Source organism: Vitis vinifera, chromosome 15, assembly GCF_030704535.1.
Source record: "Vitis vinifera cultivar Pinot Noir 40024 chromosome 15, ASM3070453v1".
NCBI classification, from domain to species: Eukaryota; Viridiplantae; Streptophyta; class Magnoliopsida; order Vitales; family Vitaceae; genus Vitis; species Vitis vinifera.
The window spans coordinates 21,440,168-21,457,800 of record NC_081819.1 but is presented as its reverse complement, the minus strand read 5'-3'; the positions used below and the strand labels follow the sequence as shown (position 1 = coordinate 21,457,800).

At 30.7% G+C, this 17,633-nt stretch overlaps 3 protein-coding genes across 3 annotated transcripts; 2 read left to right on the top strand and 1 right to left on the bottom strand.

Annotated features, from left to right (window-relative positions):
- Positions 1-1,726: 1,726 nt before the first annotated feature.
- LOC100243145 (putative anthocyanidin reductase) lies at positions 1,727-3,390 on the top strand. The gene is made up of 5 exons (XM_002276791.4): positions 1,727-1,913; positions 2,000-2,166; positions 2,244-2,456; positions 2,543-2,922; positions 2,999-3,390. Exons 1-5 carry the CDS (start codon positions 1,796-1,798, stop codon positions 3,138-3,140), a joined length of 1,020 nt encoding a protein of 339 aa, XP_002276827.1. The 5' UTR covers positions 1,727-1,795; the 3' UTR covers positions 3,141-3,390.
- A 2,692-nt stretch (positions 3,391-6,082) lies between these two features.
- Positions 6,083-7,074, top strand: LOC109121545 (vestitone reductase-like). The gene is made up of 2 exons (XM_059743174.1): positions 6,083-6,314; positions 6,392-7,074. Exons 1-2 carry the CDS (start codon positions 6,141-6,143, stop codon positions 6,674-6,676), a joined length of 459 nt encoding a protein of 152 aa, XP_059599157.1. The 5' UTR covers positions 6,083-6,140; the 3' UTR covers positions 6,677-7,074.
- Positions 7,075-10,971: 3,897 nt separating this feature from the next.
- LOC100263619 (probable WRKY transcription factor 46) lies at positions 10,972-13,559 on the bottom strand. Its single transcript, XM_002280995.4, has 3 exons — positions 12,835-13,559; positions 12,590-12,718; positions 10,972-11,792 (listed from the first exon to the last, which is right to left on the bottom strand). Exons 1-3 carry the CDS (start codon positions 13,119-13,121, stop codon positions 11,159-11,161), a joined length of 1,050 nt encoding a protein of 349 aa, XP_002281031.1. The 5' UTR covers positions 13,122-13,559; the 3' UTR covers positions 10,972-11,158.
- Positions 13,560-17,633: the final 4,074 nt, after the last annotated feature.

Sequence of the window (17,633 nt, the reverse complement as noted above, 5' to 3'; positions counted from 1 at the left end):
TTCATCAAAACTCATAAAAGGAAAAAAAAAATATTGCTTTGATATATCAAAAAATATTGGTGAATATAAGAAGAATGAAAGAAGAGGAGGATTGGTTGGAGTTTTGGGGGGTTTTAAAAAATATGACCCTATTACTTTTGATCACGTGAAAAATACATGTGCTTTTGGTCCAAAAATATAACATCGTTATTTAAAAAATGTACATTATATGTAATTATATAATATGGAGGGTACATTACTTAATTTTGAATTCAAGGGGATAATGTGCAAAATACGGTATAGATGGGAGGTAAAGTGTAATAAATTTTATTTATAATATATATAAATCCATGTGCATATATGGCACAAAAAAAGATTAGGAAAGATTAGGTCACACGGTACAAGCCATCCATCCCTTCGATCAATTGTATTTATAATATAAATCTATGTGCACATATGGCACAAAAAAAAGATTAGGTCACAAGGTACAAGCCACCCATCCTAAGTCGAAGGGTTGCTTCGGGTGTAAGCTCTCCTATTCATGGATAGGGCGTTCCTCAACTAGTCACGTGAATTTGTGTTGGGTGTTGGGCTTCTGGCCATGTAAAATTGGGCTCGTTTGGCCCGTGCCTTCAATTGAGCATGAATTTTGTCATGGCGTAAAGGTCCTGGCACCCTGAAATATCGGCACAATTAAAAAGAGAAAACTCCTGAAAGTTTGGAACATCAACATATCTATGGCAAGTATAAAAATATTGATAATCATTAATATATCAATAGTTCGATTTTACGGATATATCGATGGATCAATTGACCTAAAATTGATTAAAACTTATGAAAATGTAAAATAAAACTCTTATAAGTAAAATTACAAGTATAATAGATATTTTAAAGTTGTTTTTATTAAATAAATTACTATATATATAATTTATCATATTTGATGATAATATTATATACGTCAATAAAAAATATAAATTTTATAAGTGTACGTTATTATTAAATTACATCAAATATTATTTGATAACAATATTGTGATATTTGATTATAATATACCTAATTTTAAAATATATTTAATATTAAAATTATGATATATTTAATTTAATTATATTAAATGATATAAAATAAATAATGATAAATATATAATTTTTTAATATTTAATTAATATACTAATGATATTAAAAGCTAATCAATTAAATGAAAATTTTTTATTTAATTATAAAATAATTTTAATTAATCCATTGTTTAAAGTATTGTTTCAATATTTTATGCATATGAAAACTTTTAAAATATATATATATTGGGTAAACACCCACCTTAGTATTGGGGCAAGTGTGCCGTGGTGCAATATAATTAATAAGGGGCACACTTCCCCCGAAACTAAGGTGGGCACCACATAATTAATAAGGGGCACACTTGGCCCGATTTTAAGGTGGGTGTTTGTCCAACCTTTTGTCAGGGGTTCAACTCCCGATAGAGAAATAACTCATTTTTTAGCTTTGATCCGATCAATGCTTGTGTTCACCAACATCCGTTGGTGGACAGCTCATTTTTAGCTTTGACCCAATCAACGCTTGCGTTGACCGATGAATTTTAATCAGTGACACCCAATTTATCAGTACCATCATCCATTTCTTTCTTATGGTTTTATCATGATGCTGCACTATAATGTGTACTACTACTACCTAGCAAACGAGAAAATGCAACAACTCATGTTATATATACAAATGTCACACATGTAAATGATCAGAAATCAACCACCATTCACCCCTTTTGAGTACTTGGTTTTTTTTTTTCTGAAAAACAACGACTAGTCGCAATGGAGAAAAGGAGCTGCAGGGTTTGTGTTACAGGAGGTGCCGGCTATATCGGATCTTCCCTTGTGAAGAAGCTTTTGCTGAAGGGCTACACAGTCCATGCAACACTCAGGAACTTGCGTATATACTCTCCCTTTCCTCATCTCTCCCTATTTCTCTATCAATTCCTCTCTTTCTCTCAGCAGATTTGCAATGGTGAATTGCAGATGATCATGCCAAGGTGGGACTCCTCCAGAGCTTGCCTAATGCTGACACGAGACTGAGGTTGTTTAAAGCCGACATTTACAATCCAGATGAGTTCGAGCAGGCCATTCAAGGGTGTGAGTTTGTTTTCCATGTTGCCACCCCCTTGCAACACATTGAGGGCTCTCAGGTTTGACCCAATTTCCCATCATTTTCATCTACATATACTTATATTTAATTATAAGTAATCCAATTTCTGTAAAACAGTACAAGGACACAGCAGAAGCTGCAGTGGCTGGGGCAAAGAGCATTGCAGTGTCTTGCATCAAATCAGCAACTGTGAGGCGACTAATCTACACTGCTTCCGTGGTGGCTGCAGCCCCATTGAAAGATGACGGGACTGGTTTCAAGGACTCCATGGATGAATCTTGTTGGACCCCTCTTAATCTTCCATTCTCTCATAGTAATTCTCATCTAAAGGCGAGTTTTTCCTTAACTCTAATGCTCAATAAAATAGGACTTGAAATCCAAACAGTTGAGAGAATATTAATTTGTCCTGATTACAGGACTATGCTCATTCAAAGACAGTGGCTGAAAAAGAAATCTTGAGCCATGGGGAGAATAAGACCGGCGGATTGGAGGTGGTTTCACTGGCTTGTGGGCTTGTGGGAGGGGAGACTCTTCTACCTTACACACCAGAAAGCGTAGGTTTGTTTATATCTCAGCTTACCGACCATGAAAACCGGTATCAAACCCTAAAGTTCCTAGAGGAGTTGCTCGGAAAAGTCCCAATCATACACATAGACGATGTCTGTGAAGCCCATATCTTCTGTATCGAGAAACCTTCCATCAATGGCAGATTCTTATGTGCAAGCTCGTGTATTTCTTCTGCAGAAATTACTAACTACTATCACGAAAATTATCCACAACTTCATATAAAAGCAGAGTAAGAAGCTATAATATTGTATGTAATTTGCTACAATTTTTGGAACTGATCATCAGTGCTTACATTTTGGTTTCAGGTATTTGAAAATTGGGCCAAAAAAAGAGATTAAGTGGGGATCAACAAAGCTAATTGAGGAGGGGTTTGAGTATAAATGTGATACCAATATGATATTGGAAGATTGTATCAGCTGTGGAAGGCAGATGGGTGATCTGCAGTAGTCTTTTTTCCATGTTGTTTGTTTATTTTTAGTTAGGGTGGAACTACAAGCACAAAAAAGGTTGTACACAGAGACCAGTACCATGAGGAAGTGTCATGCATATTTTGTAATATGTAGTACTATGAAAAATATCATGAAGAGGACAAATAACATTAGGTTATGTTAGGTTAGGTTCTGTTAGGTCGTGGGAAGCGCCAACAAAAGAAAAAAATATTAAGAAAAATGATTTTCTTGTATTTGATTATATCGTGAAAAATTCAAAAGAAAATAAAATATAATTTAAATTAGTTACAAACTTGTGTATTTTTAGACCATTTGATTTTCATATTAAAAAGTTAAAATAAGTTAAATGAATCTGAAATAGCATGTAAAAATAATTTATTAATTTTAATTAATTTTTTTTTCTTTCTACTTTCTTTTTATATTATTTTTGTTAAAAAAAACTTAGGTTAATCCAACCTAAAGAGGGGAATAAGGTGATGATCTCTTTTTGTAAATTTAAATTATGTGAATACAAGAAATAATTATATGCAAATATATAATAAAAAAAATATAAAGATAATTGCATATAAAGTAAAAGAGCTTCGAATGGGGTGGTTTTTGTCTTCTTCTTGTTGGTCCATTCTATATGATTCACTTCCAACAAATGACTTATTCTAAAGATTTATTTTATCAAGGAGATAAGATATCATAAGATGAAAGTCTATGGATGTCAACCTCTTAATATGCTAGATAATATCTATATATTGGGTAGAGCATGTAATCGGGAAAAAAATAATTGTTTTTCAGATGTAGAAAATATGTTTGATAATTTTTTCAAAATGGATATCGTTTTAAAATATAATTACACAAATTTAGATAATAATTGAAAATAAAATATTCTTAATAAAAGTTAATTTTAATAAATATCTAAAAACACAAAAAATAAGTTAACACTAATTAAATTTTCATTTTGCTATTACATTTTTAGACACAAATAAATTTTTATGAAAAAAAATTATAATAAACCATAAAATATTCTAAAGTTTTAAAATAAAGATAAAACCATTCGTATAAAAATATAAATAATTTTAACGTGGTTCGGTCAATCATGCTTATACTTACGAATGAGAGAATTTTTTTCTTTATACCATAAAGAATATTATAAAAGATAAAACCAAATATAACTACCGACTCTTAAAACATTTCATGTTTCACCACTTTAAATCATAAGTTTTTTTTTTATCAGGTGTTTTTCATTCTTTCTTGCACCTCTATTGATATGGAAAGATTTTATCACCTGTGGAAGTAAGATGGAGTGATCTTCACCAGCCCTTTTTCCATGTTTATCTATGTTTAGTTAGGTTTGAATTACGTACAAGCACAAAAAAGGCTCTGCCAACGAAACCATTACCGAAATGAATTGTGTTATGCATATTTGATGTGATATGTAGTACAAGAAAAAACAATATTCATGAGCAGGACAAGGAGAGGAATAAAATCTGAGTTCAAAATTCGTTGTGGTATTGAATTCATAGGCCATGAACACTGAACAATCCCACACGACTACTACTGCAAAGAAACCATGGTTTTTTCACTGCGGCTTCCAATTTATAGGCTATATACTCTGAATCCCACATATGAATTTTTTTTCTGTGTCTTTGAAGAAGAACAATAAAGTCACCAGCACACGCAAAGGAAAATTAAAAGAAGAATTATACTACATCAGTACTCAAAATATTGGTTTAGATGAATATATGATAATACAATTTTATGGATATATTATAATATATCAGAAAATATCGATAAATATTTATAAAAATTTATGAAAATATTAAAAAAAACTCAAAAATAATGAAAAAGAAGGATTGATATATATATATTAAAGTTATTTTCATTATAGAACTTAAAAACACAAAAATATCATTAAGTATCTATTGAATATTTTAGAAATAATATCTAAATTTATCAAAACTCATAAAAGGAAAAAAAAAATATTGATAATCATGGATATATTGATAGTTTGATTTTACAGATATATCGATGGATCAATTGACCTAAAATTTATTAAAACTTATGAAAAATGTAAAATAAAACTTTTAAAAATAAAATTACAACTATAATAGATATTTTAAAGTTGTTTTTATTAAAGAAATTAATATATATATATATATATATATATATATATAATTTATCATATTTGATGATAATATTATATGCGTCAATAAAAAATATAAATTTTATAAGTGTATGTTATTATTAATTACATCAAATATTATTTGATAATAATATTATGATATTTGATTATAATATAACTAATTTTAAAATATATTTAATATTAAAATTATGATATATTTAATTTAATTATATTAAATGATATAAAATAAATAATAATAAATATTTAATTTTTTAATATTTAATTAATATACTAATTATATTAAATACTTTTTACTAATCAATTAAATGAAAATTTTTCATTTAATTATAAAATAATTTTAATTAATCCATTATTTAAAATATTGTTTTAATATTTTGTGCATATAAAATTTTTTAATATATATATGTATATTGGGCAAACACGGGGCAAACGTGCCCCTTATCTACATAATTTGTAAGGGGCACACTTGCCCCGACACTAAGGTGGGTGCTTGCCCAACCTTTTGTCAGGGTTCAACTCTCGATAGAGAAATAATTCATTTTTTAGCTTTGACCCAGTCAATGCTTGCGTTCACCAACGGATGTTGATGGACAACTCATTTTTAGCTTTGACCCAATCAACGCTTGCGTTGACGGACAAATTTTAATCAGTGACACCCAATTTATCAGTACCATCATCCATTTCTTTCTTATGGTTGTATCATGATGGTGCACTATCATGTGTACTACCTAGAAAACAAGAAAATGGGACAACTCATGTTATATATACAAATGTCACACATGTAAATGATCAGAAATCAACCACCATTCACCCCTTTTGAGTGCTTGGTTTTTTTTTTCTTCTGAAAAACAACGAGTAGTCGCAATGGAGAACAGGAGCTGCAAGGTGGGACTCCTCCAGAGCTTGCCTAATGCTGACACGAGACTGAGGTTGTTTAAAGCCGACATTTACAATCCTGATGAGTTCGAGCAGGCCATTCAAGGGTGTGAGTTTGTTTTCCATGTTGCCACCCCCTTGCAACACATTGAGGACTCTCAGGTTTGTCCCAATTTCCCATCATTTTCATCCACATATACTTATATTTAATTATAAGTAATCCAATTTCTGTAAAACAGTACAAGAACACAGCAGAAGCTGCAGTGGCTGGGGCAAAGAGCATTGCAGTGTCTTGCATCAATTCAGCAACTGTGAGGCGAGTAATCTACACTGCTTCCGTGGTGGCTGCAGCCCCATTAAAAGATGACGAGACTGGTTTCAAGGACTCCATGGATGAATCTTGTTGGACCCCTCTTAATCTTCCATTCTCTCATGGTAATTCTCATCTAAAGGCAAGTTTTTCCTTAACTCTAATGCTCAATAAAATATTACTTGAAATCCAAACAGTTGAGAGAGAATATTAATTTGTCCTGATTACAGGACTACGCGCATTCAAAGACAGTGGCTGAAAAAGAAATTTTGAGCCATGGGGAGAATAAGACCGGCGGATTGGAGGTAGTTTCACTGGCTTATGGACTTGTGGGAGGGGAGACTCTTCTACCTTACACACCAGAAAGCGTAGATTTGTTTATATCTCAGCTTACCGACCATGAAAACCGGTATCAAGCCCTAAAGTTCCTAGAGGAGTTGCTCGGAAAAGTCCCAATCATACACATAGACGATGTCTGTGAAGCCCATATCTTCTGTATCGAGAAACCTTCCATCAATGGCAGATTCTTATGTGCAAGCTCATCTATTTCTTCGGCAAAAATTACTAACTACTAAGGTGATAGTCTCTTTTTGTAAATTTAAATTATATGAATGCAAGAAACAATTATATACAAATATATAATAAAATAATATAAAGATAATTGCATATAAAGTAAAATAGTAGGAAAGAAATAAAGGAGGAATAGGATAATGGTCTCTTTTTGTAAATTTAAATTATATGAATGCAAGAAATAATTATATGCAAATATATAATAAAACAATATAAAGATAATTGCATATAAAGTAAAAGACTAGGGAAAAAATAATGCAAACGCAAAATTTTTATAGTGGTTCGGCACAACCCGACCTACATCCACTCTTCTTTAGTTTCAATCCCAAACTTGAGGTTTCACTAATTTAAGGCTTCCAAACCAAGTCTTCAAGCAATACAATTGGATTATGGTTCAAATACATCATCTTGGACTTTTGGCTCTAAGCACATTTTACAATCTTTAAAAAATACCCCACTCTTGAATAACCCTTCAAGTGATACCCCGCACTTGAGAATCCTTAAGTGATATCTCACACGTAGACTTTTCTTCTCAAAGATTTACAAATGAGGATAATAAATATTTTCACAAAATCCTATTACAAAACTTTAGGTTCAAATGATACAAGAAAACTAGAATTGAAAGGTGTATTAATGATATGTAAGTTTTAGAATAATGGTGCATTAAAAAAACTCTCTCTCAAGGCTCAAATATATTCAAAAAATGTTTAGGAAGGTTAAACTCTTAAAACAATGAAGATTGAAATCTTTTTATAAAGGAAAAAAATGTTAAACTAGTCATTCGGGGTTTGTTCGGTCGAACTCCAGTTTAACTGGTTGACTAGTCATTAGTATTTAATGTTTGGTAGGTGATCGTTTGACTTCGACTAGTTGAGGTTCACTATCGACCAATTGGGGTTCAATCTTGACTAGTTGAACGAGCGCTTTAGAAGAGAGATAATGTTTTTTCACCCCTCGATTGGTTGAGTTAAACAAGTTGATCGGTTCTTCATCCGGTTCAACCGATTGAGCTATTTTTTTTCAACAACTATCTTTTTCAACTTAAAACCTTTTAAACAAATTTGGAAAGTATTTGACAGAATTAATAGCCTTATAAGGAATTAACCCTTGGAATCATCTCCATAAGCCTTTAGTATTTCGTTTGTCATTTGAAGCTTTCTAATATCATTGCTTGTGTGTATTTTCCTTGAATCAAACCTTTCTTCATACCTATCAACAAAGTCTCCTAAAACTATGTAGATGTAAAAACCATAAGGTAAGAAAATGCAAAACCCAAATTCACTATCAAAATAAAAGTATACAAATTCATTGAGCGGATGCCATTTCGAAGTCTCACTCCATAATACTTCTACTGGTTTTCCTGCCTATGACATAGCACCACTTGTGTACCTAGTGGACTACCTCAATACTTAAGGCGATGCAAATCTTTTAACAACTTTAAGAATGAAAACCACAAAGATATGAGAGTATTGGGATATAGGAAAGGTTAACAATATTCTTCTAAAGTTCACATTTGGAAACTAAAACTTGTATGATATAGTATTTACAAGGAAAGATCCTTAGTGGATGAAATGTAGAATTTTTTTTAAATTTTTATTAAAAATATAAAATGAATTATTTCCATAATTCTATCTCGAGTGCTTGAGTGTTAGGTGCAATTTTAATGCTCATGAAGATATTTTAAACTAATTAAAAATCATTTTTACTCGGTTAAAAAATCTAAGCACCACATAATGTCATGAATTATCAATTCTAGCTTTCGTTGAACCTCTCTATACTTAGCTATGTAATTGTGGATAGATCAATCTTGAATCTTCAATGATGAGTCAAAGATAGTCAACTAAAAAAGTTGTAAGTTAAAGATAAATGAAACAAAATTATAAATTTAAACTAAGCAATTTAATGCACCAATGCATTCGTATTATAACATTTCAAAGGTAAAAAAATAAATTTATTTGGATTTGAGAGCCATCCAAGAAAAGTTTTAGCTATTAAAGAAATGGATTTTGAAGTCTTTTTTTTAAATGAAATAATTTAAAATTACAATAAACAAATTTTTGATGAGATAATTCAATATAAATGGATGGTTGTGGCGTTGAGAAACATATTAAATAATTGAATATAAATGTATTTATAACGCATTTCACAATAATTTTAAAAAAACGTTTCTAATCCTTTTAACATCCTTACTTATTTTGATAAATGGTTGTCTAGCTTATCTGGAATTGAGGCTTTCTTTAATCATTAAAAGCCATGTACAATGCACCATGCATTAATAATTTAATATATCTCTTCCTTTAGTTTGATTTCTAAACGTCACACCTACATCATGCTTTTAAAGTTCATCACATGGCAAAGAAGAAATGTTACGTTGATTTGTGAATTTATTCAAACTTTTATGATAGCACATGGGATGGCATTTTGTGGGGAAAGTGATATCAAGGAGATTCATAGAAATCTTTCCTTCTTTACGGTCCCCATATTGTGGCTTTTGCTACAATGAGCAGTCAACACGTCCATGACACTTATCATGATAAATAATTGATTTAGGGTGTTTGAAGGTGGCTTATTTGAATTACTTTTAATGCTTTCTAAGATAATTTGAGAAGCAATTTTCGAAAATAACTTTTTAAAACTCATTTATAATATTTTGTAAAACAAAAATTTGTTTAAAAATCTAAAATGTTTTTAGTCTATTTTTAAAAATTTTTAAAATATATTTTAAAAATAACTTTTACGTGTACTATTTTATTTTTAATTTGTCTTTATATTTATATAATTATTTTTAAAAATAATCTTCAAAAGCAAGTGAAAAGAATTTAAAACAAATAAAATATGTTATTTGGAAATACCTTATTTGTTATTTTTAAAAATATAAAATTATTTTCTATTTCATGATTCCCAAAAATGTGTTTTTTTAAAAGAACAAAAAAATATTTGTAAAAACAGTTACCAAATAAGATGTTAAAGTTAATTTATTTAAAGCATTTCTTAGAAGATTTATGTTTTCAATTCAATACCTAAAAATTTGAGAAGACTTGATGCTTCAATGTAGATAAGGTTAATTCGAAAATTTTGCTTTTATTTTATGCGTTGAAAACCTAAAAATAAAAACAAAATATCTTAAATTAAATTATTTTGATTTAATTATATAGAAGTAGTGTGGGTCAAGTAAGGCAATACACCCAACTTGATCCATCTCAACTTTAAAGTATTTTAAAACTCTCCCTAAATCTATTGTCTTTCCTAAATCTATGCATTGGCTCCCCTAGTGAAAAGAGGGTTATTCTACATTTAAGAGGGTATCGATCTAAATCAACTTAATAATATATTATTTTTAATAATTTAAATTTTTTTACTTAGATAATAATAATGAGTTATTTGATTAAAAGGGTTTTTGAAAACTCAATTTTTTAAATTTTACCTCTTACCATTTTTTATTTCATTTGGACAAAAATATCCTTATTATTTTCTTATAAAAATAATCATCTCTTTTAAAACTTACATGTAAATATTTGGACTGGTAAAGGACATTTGTGTAAAAAAAAATAGGTTACTTTTCAAGAAAAAATAAGGGAAAAATTATATTCATAATTTGAAAATTATTTCATAATTTTAACCAAATATTTTAATAGTTTAATATAGCATTATGAGAGCTTATATTTTGAAATGAAAAAAAAGGGGCCTCTAGTACCGAGCCATAGTATGCTTAAGCAAAATTTTGAACCCAACTCTAAACGACGCGGTATGGGCCCGAATTCCAGCCTCAAAAAGGAAAAAAGAAAGCGACACCGTTTAGTTGCAGGTAGTACGCCGGAAACAGAGAGCTACACCGATTAATCTGAATTATTGAACTGGGTTTGCTTGATTTTTAATGATTAAGGAATTAATCACTTTGAAGATAATTTAAGGAGAAGGAATCTATAGAGAGAGACACTATATTCAAGAAGGAATCTATAGAGAAGGAAAATTCTCTAGGACAGCACCATGGGAGACTTTGAAGTACCATCTTTATGGGTTCCGTCTCACTTGGAATGCTGTCCTGGATCTACAACTGCTCTGGATCAATACACAAATGGACTAAAAACTAGGAATTTTTTCTTTTTCTTTTTCCTTTTTTTGGGGTTCATTGGAAGAATTCAGGATTATCAAATGGAAAATCTGGATCAAAATCCACAGGATCCAGCGGGAAACTGTAGTCCCCAATAGGCGAATTGGTGACTGAAGTTGGGGCTGAGATGTTCTCCGTCAGGTCTGATTCTGTAGTGTACACACTGTGCCCCATTCCAAAGCTGTTCATCTGGCATGGCGACACCGGAAAATAGTTGGATTCAGATGTGGCCGGAGACAAAAACGACGGGGAAAAACCGCCCATCAAGCTGTTTTCAATCATGGATTCAGCAAAAATTTTGTCCACGGTTTCCGAATCTGACAAAGGGAAGGAGAATGATGGGAATATCTTCTCCCTACTGTCCAAGTCCTCAGTCTTAACCTTAAGGCCTGTCCCAAAGCCCGACACTATTTGTTCAGCCTCCTGCGGCTGCTGCTGCTGCTGCTCCGGCTCGTAACTGACTTTCTTCTCAATGGGCTCTTCTTTGTCCACTAGCACGACCGAGGCCGGCGCTACACGAGAGCCTTGAATACAAGTATGCCTTCCTCGGTATGTTACCTCATAGATTGAGGGGTCTTCATCTGATCTTTGAACTTGTTTGGTTGCCAAACAGCCCTGCGCATGCCTATGAGTACATCTGAAGTATCCCCTGCAATGCATACAAGAAAATTTTTGTTAAATTTACATCAAACTAGTAAAGAATTCAGTGTACAGGTCTCATCATTCTGCAACCACACACAGCTCAATCATTTAAAGTTTCTTGTCTTCTACTTTAAAGAAGAGGATAAGAGATATTGATAGATACAAGATTATTTGCATGAGGGAATTGTTAGGTGAGCATGCGCTTATAAACATCTGGGCCTCGGTATCTACGCATGCTCAGTAGACAAAAAGTAGCAATAATTTCATTCGAATGGGCGTTTGTTGGGCCATATGCATGTAGTTCATGATCAGCCAATGGAAATATGGGACCATGGCTTGATTTTTAATGCTGAAAGGTGGATTGTTAGACGGTTGTCACTACAAGTGACAGCTCATATGAATTGGATTCCTGAGCGCCTTGAGTTAAATAAGAAGAAAAGATGAGCCACTCTCTTCAATTTGAACCAACCCCAGAACAAATTGTGTGCTTATCTGCAGATAAGTTCAAATTTTGCTTTTTGAGCTTGGAACTATGCCTTCATTTAAGGACTTGTGTGTGCATGTATCTGTAGATTATGTATTTTTGATGGTATGTATGATCCCTGTCAGTGGTACAGAAGGGGTGGCTTTGTGGGATGCCCAATGATAGGAGTAAAGGCCATGAATAGATAGGAAAGATGAGAGGATGAGTCACAAAGCGAAAGGGGTTGCTAACTTTAGATAAGAAAAGAGATTTTTTTGAGGTGGATCTGCTGTATCTTATTCAGAATAGCTAAAAGTTTGGGGAGAGGGTTAGCTTCTCACCTTGGAAAATTGGCTCCCAAGATGTCTTTCTGTCCATATTTTCTCCAGCTGTACCCATCGTCAAGAGGGCCTTCTGGCACTGTTCCGATGGTGACGCGCACTTGCTCGGTCCACCTAGGCAATGTTTTTCTGCATCATGGAGTAATCCCGGGAACCCCAGGCCAAAGTCAGATCAAATTCAGCTTCAAATCACATGATTAAGTACTATGAATGAATTGGTTTCGAGCTAAAACTTCATAATTCACCTCTTCTTGAAGACATCTTTGCCTGCTTGGTCCTTGAAATCTTGGTTGGACCCTTCGCTCCTTGGGCTACTTCCGGGAAGGGAATGAGGCAATTCGCTCACAAAACCACCACATTTCAGCATTGAAAGCGCTTTTTCATAGGAAGAAAGTATCTTCTCGACTAAGAACTCTCGCGTTTCGCGGGATGATGATGGAGTGAGATGGTTTTTGAGCTGGTTTGCCATCTCTCTCCCTTGAGTTAGCTCATTGATTAGGGTGTTGTGCTCCCACTCCCTGGCCATTTCCATTTAGTACTACCAAAGAAACAAGAGAACCCCTCCCAAAAACAGCAAAGAAAGCCGAAAAAAGGATCTCGTCCCAATCCTAAATCATGTCAATGAAAAGCTCTAATTCAAGTCCAGGAAGAGCTGGTATCATTGCCTGAAAGGTGTTAGCAATTGTAAGAAATGGAAGCAGTTTGAATAGAGTGAGATTTGAGGAGTTGGGATGTGACAATGAAAAGAGAAGGGGGAGATATAAGGTTGGAGAAAGAGGAGTACTGAAGAAGCTTGCCCACCAAGGAAATGGCCTTGTAAGTGAGGAAGTTGGAAAGGAGAGGAAGATATAGAGGAGGGGGGAGAGAGATTTTTGACTGGAAAAAGGGTGTTGTGTATACTTCCAGAGTTTCACAAAGTGGACCAGTCTGTGGTCATGGGAATCATAGAAGGATGGGAGAAAGGTCCAATTCTTGACTAGTTCAAACCAGAGTATTTAATTTGATCAAAGAGAGAAAGGGCTTGGAAGGTCAGAGACTGAAGCAATAGAGAAGAATCTTCATGGCTTCTTCCGCGTTGCTACTTTCTCTCCCCCGAGTGTTGAATAGAGAGTGGTGACATCGTGTGATGGTGTCATGCCGAAACCCAAGCTTACGATTGATGCTGATAGCTCACCCATGTCACATGCCAGCCACATACGACCATCTTCATTTCACTTTTTCGACTTTGGTACACCTTATTCATTCTTAGGACTTAAGAATGGCATAAAATCAAATAAATAAATCAATAAATAATTTGACTGAGACCATTGTGGGATCCATTCCAGTAGGGAAGTCAATAAATTACTTGACGGGGTAAAATATGAGAATATATTTCGAAAAACTAAAAATAATTAAGTTATTTTATAACTGAATAGAAATAAATAAGCTATATTATCCATTTTCTTTAATAAAGGCTTCAAATCCCAAATATGTGACTCAGTCACTGGATTCACTGCATCACCCAAATCCATTCCCATTCCTACTAGGATGTGGAAGGAAGTTCTCTACTTCTCTCTCTAACAAGGATTCCTATTCCAACCTCACCTACCCTAAGACGGAAAGCTCTTTCTGATCTGTCCATTCCTATTTACATCTCAATATCACTCATTAAATACCCCCCTTATATGTAAGATGATGCTTTAAAAGGATATTATAAATTTTATATAAGTTTTATTAAATAATATCATTCATTTATTTTAATTTTTTTTTTTTTTTTATTGAGAGCTTAACCACACCCTCTTATTTTTTGTTATTGATATCTTAAACTATTATAGTCTTTGGTTTACCTATGATGAAATCTTAGAAATTTAAATCAAATTAGCTTAGTAAATATTATTGGGCAATAATTTTCTTATTATTTGTTGGTGTATTTATTGAAAGGGGTGTTCCAAAAGATTGTGGGCATTATGCCTAATTTGTCTTTTGGGCTCAACCTTTTTATTTAATTTGTTAAGAAAGAGTATAAATGATTTTTTTTTATTTAATTCTAAATAGAATTTAAAATTAAATAGTACTTAATATTAAGTATTAAGTTGTTTATTTTAGTAATATTTTATTTTTATTAAATATTAAAAAAATCAAATATTTTGAGGATGTTTATTTTTTTTAACTTTTTATTGAAATTAATTTGCTTTCAAATTTTTATATTATTTGTTTTTCTATCTTTTTTTATAACTTATTATAAATTTTTGACTAAATAAAAAAAATCAAATATTTTTTATTTTTTCTAAATAGAAAAAGTAATATTAATTTTTCTTTACTTTTTAATACTTAATAAAAATAAAATACTATAAAATAAATAATTTAATACTTAACACTATTAAATATTATTTACTTTTAAATTTCATTTAGAATTAAATAAAAAAACAAACAAACAAACAAACACCTTGACTCTTTTTTTATTAAATTAAAATTTATAATAAATCATAAAAAAAATAGAAAAACAAATACTTAAAATTTAAAAACTAATTACTTTAATCAAAAAGCTAAAAAAAAACAAAAAAAAACATCCTCACTTTTAAATCAACACTTTTTTTTTTTTTTTTGAATGTTTAATCTTTTAAGTGGAATCCAAAAAACAAAAAGCATATTAAATAACTTGTCACATCTCCTTTTCTATTATTAATGAAATGAAACAGCCTCCGTTGAAAAGCTCATAAAAGACAAACATTGGATCTATTATTATATTATTATAAATTGGAGAAGATTTAAAAGATGTATGAGATTTCAACAGAGGAGTCCTATATTCATATACATATGCATGTCAAGATGCTCAAGTTTTAAAATTATTTTCTTAATTAGGCAAGTGGATTTGAAAAGTAATTCTTATTACTTTAAAATTATAAAATAAAATAAAAAAAATTCAAGTCATATCTTATCTTCTATCATTTCTCCACCCCAAACCCAAAACAACCTTCCCATGAATACAAGAGGCAAACCCCAATTTTCCATGGTTCAATCATTATTGCATTCTTTCCGGGAAAATCAAGAAAGATGAGATGGGCCCATGAGCAAGAAATTTTCCAAATTTTTGGGCCATGTCCCAATCCCAAATCATCCATGTTATATCTTCCTAGAAACTACATAGGGATTCTGTGGAAAGTGGGAACTAAAAAATGAAAGATGAAGAAGGAGTTGTCTTTTGAATTTTTTAGACCCTTTTTGGGTTCTAGATGTTGAGGCTTAAACGCGTGGGGCCTTACTAGTAACCGTGTGCCTTTTGATTGGTTTTCGAAGAAAGGTCAAAAAATGAGAGAGAGAGAGAGAGAGAGAGAGAGAGAGAGAGAGAGAGAGAGAGAGAGAGAGAGAGAGAGAGGGAGAGAGAGAGAGAGATTTGGATGTTAGGTGGGAAAGGAACAATGTGATTGTTACTCATTTTGTGGGCAGTGTTTCAACTTTAGGGTTTTTTTGGATTTTTTTGGTCAAGAGGATTGAAGGGTTCATACGGGTGTGTTTTTCTTTTCTTCTTCATTTTTGTTTTTTTATAAGTTTGAACGTTTCAAAGTATTTTTAGTCATGATTTCAATGGAAGATTCTTCGTTGGTGACCACATTTGGGATAGATTAGAATAAGAGGATTTCTCATACCATGGTTAAAATATAATATATATCACTTTACATAAACATTGAGAATTCAAATCATCGACCGTGTGACCATTTTTTAAATAAAAAACATTCTAAACTTAAAAAAAAAAATTGATACTTCAATTATTTTAAGATCATTGTTTTTTTAATGTAAATTTTTACAAGTTATTCAATAAATATTAGAGTTAGTTTCACTTATATCTCTTTATATTTTAGCTATATACAACTAGTATTTATTGATTTAAAAATTCGTTAAATATTTTATTTATTTATAATTAAAAGAAAAGTTACAGAAATATTAAATAAGAAGGGTAAAAGATGTATTTAATAAAATTTTAAACTAATGAGGGAATATGTATTTAGCTAAAACCACAAGGGAGATTAATAAAATTAATCCTAAATATTACTATTATTTCCTAATTTCAAAAACAAAAAGTAAGAAATGTATTCAATGAATGGGACATTATTATTTTTATATTTTTAAAAGCTAAAAAATAATGTCCTTTCAAATAGCCAATCTATAAGGAAGCTTTCAAAGGAAAGATGAGTGTTGGAAAACGATTTGACCCTGAGAAAGAAAGAAAAAAGGTAATTTCATTTTTTTTTTCATATTATATAGGAAGATTAACTGATTTTAATTATATATAATTTTATTTTATAGTTTTCATTATGTTTAACTCTAAAAATGTATTAAAATAATTTTAAAGAATAATTTTTTATATTTAATTTTATTATGGAAATTTTTTTAAAAATAAATATATCTAAAATTAATTCAAAACTTTTATACTTTAAAGTGTGTTTGGAAGTACTTTTGAAGTATTTTTAGTGAAAATATTATATTTAAAAGTATTTTTAAGAAAATCATTAAGTGTTTTTTCTAAAAGAATATTATAAGTGATTTTTTAAATTATTAAAAATATTTTCTAAATTTTTACAAATACTTAAAAAAAAAGTTAAACAAACACTTATATATCTTTATAAAACAAACAAGATAAAATAAGAAAAAATGATTTGAATTAACATATAAAAATAGCATATTAGCTTTAAATCTATTTTTAATTCTCTTTCATTTTTTTTACTTCCTTTTTTTATTCTATTTACTTTTCTTAATTTTTTTCAACTAGAAATAATATTAAAATAAATTCTAATTCCATTGTTTATCCCAAAAATAAAAAGGGAGAATTTTTTGGTATGTTTAGTAACCGTTTTTTAGAACTGGTTTTTGTTCTCCAAATTTCTTTTTAAAAGAAAAAAAAAACACATTTGATAACCAAAAATCGTTTTTTGTTTTCTATTAATGTGTTTTCAAAAAACATCTTTTAATTGTTTTTTTTTACTTGCTTTTATTAAAGTTGTTTTAAAAAATAATTACACAAATATATAAAAAGATTAAAAATAAAATACTGGATATAAAAATTATT

Bases quoted from the DNA above. Each gene is read 5' to 3' on its own strand.
- LOC100263619 (XM_002280995.4), bottom strand. From the start codon at position 13,121: ATGGAAATGGCCAGGGAGTGGGAGCACAACACCCTAATCAATGAGCTA. The intron at 12,719-12,834 runs GTGAATTATGAA...TCCATGATGCAG, and splicing joins AAAGATGTCTTCAAGAAGAG to AAAAACATTGCCTAGGTGGA. The intron at 11,793-12,589 runs GTGAGAAGCTAA...TATGCATTGCAG, and splicing joins TTGGGAGCCAATTTTCCAAG to GGGATACTTCAGATGTACTC.
- LOC100243145 (XM_002276791.4), top strand. From the start codon at position 1,796: ATGGAGAAAAGGAGCTGCAGGGTTTGTGTTACAGGAGGTGCCGGCTAT. The intron at 2,167-2,243 runs GTTTGACCCAAT...TCTGTAAAACAG, and splicing joins AACACATTGAGGGCTCTCAG to TACAAGGACACAGCAGAAGC. The intron at 2,923-2,998 runs GTAAGAAGCTAT...TTTTGGTTTCAG, and splicing joins CAACTTCATATAAAAGCAGA to GTATTTGAAAATTGGGCCAA.
- LOC109121545 (XM_059743174.1), top strand. From the start codon at position 6,141: ATGGAGAACAGGAGCTGCAAGGTGGGACTCCTCCAGAGCTTGCCTAAT. The intron at 6,315-6,391 runs GTTTGTCCCAAT...TCTGTAAAACAG, and splicing joins AACACATTGAGGACTCTCAG to TACAAGAACACAGCAGAAGC.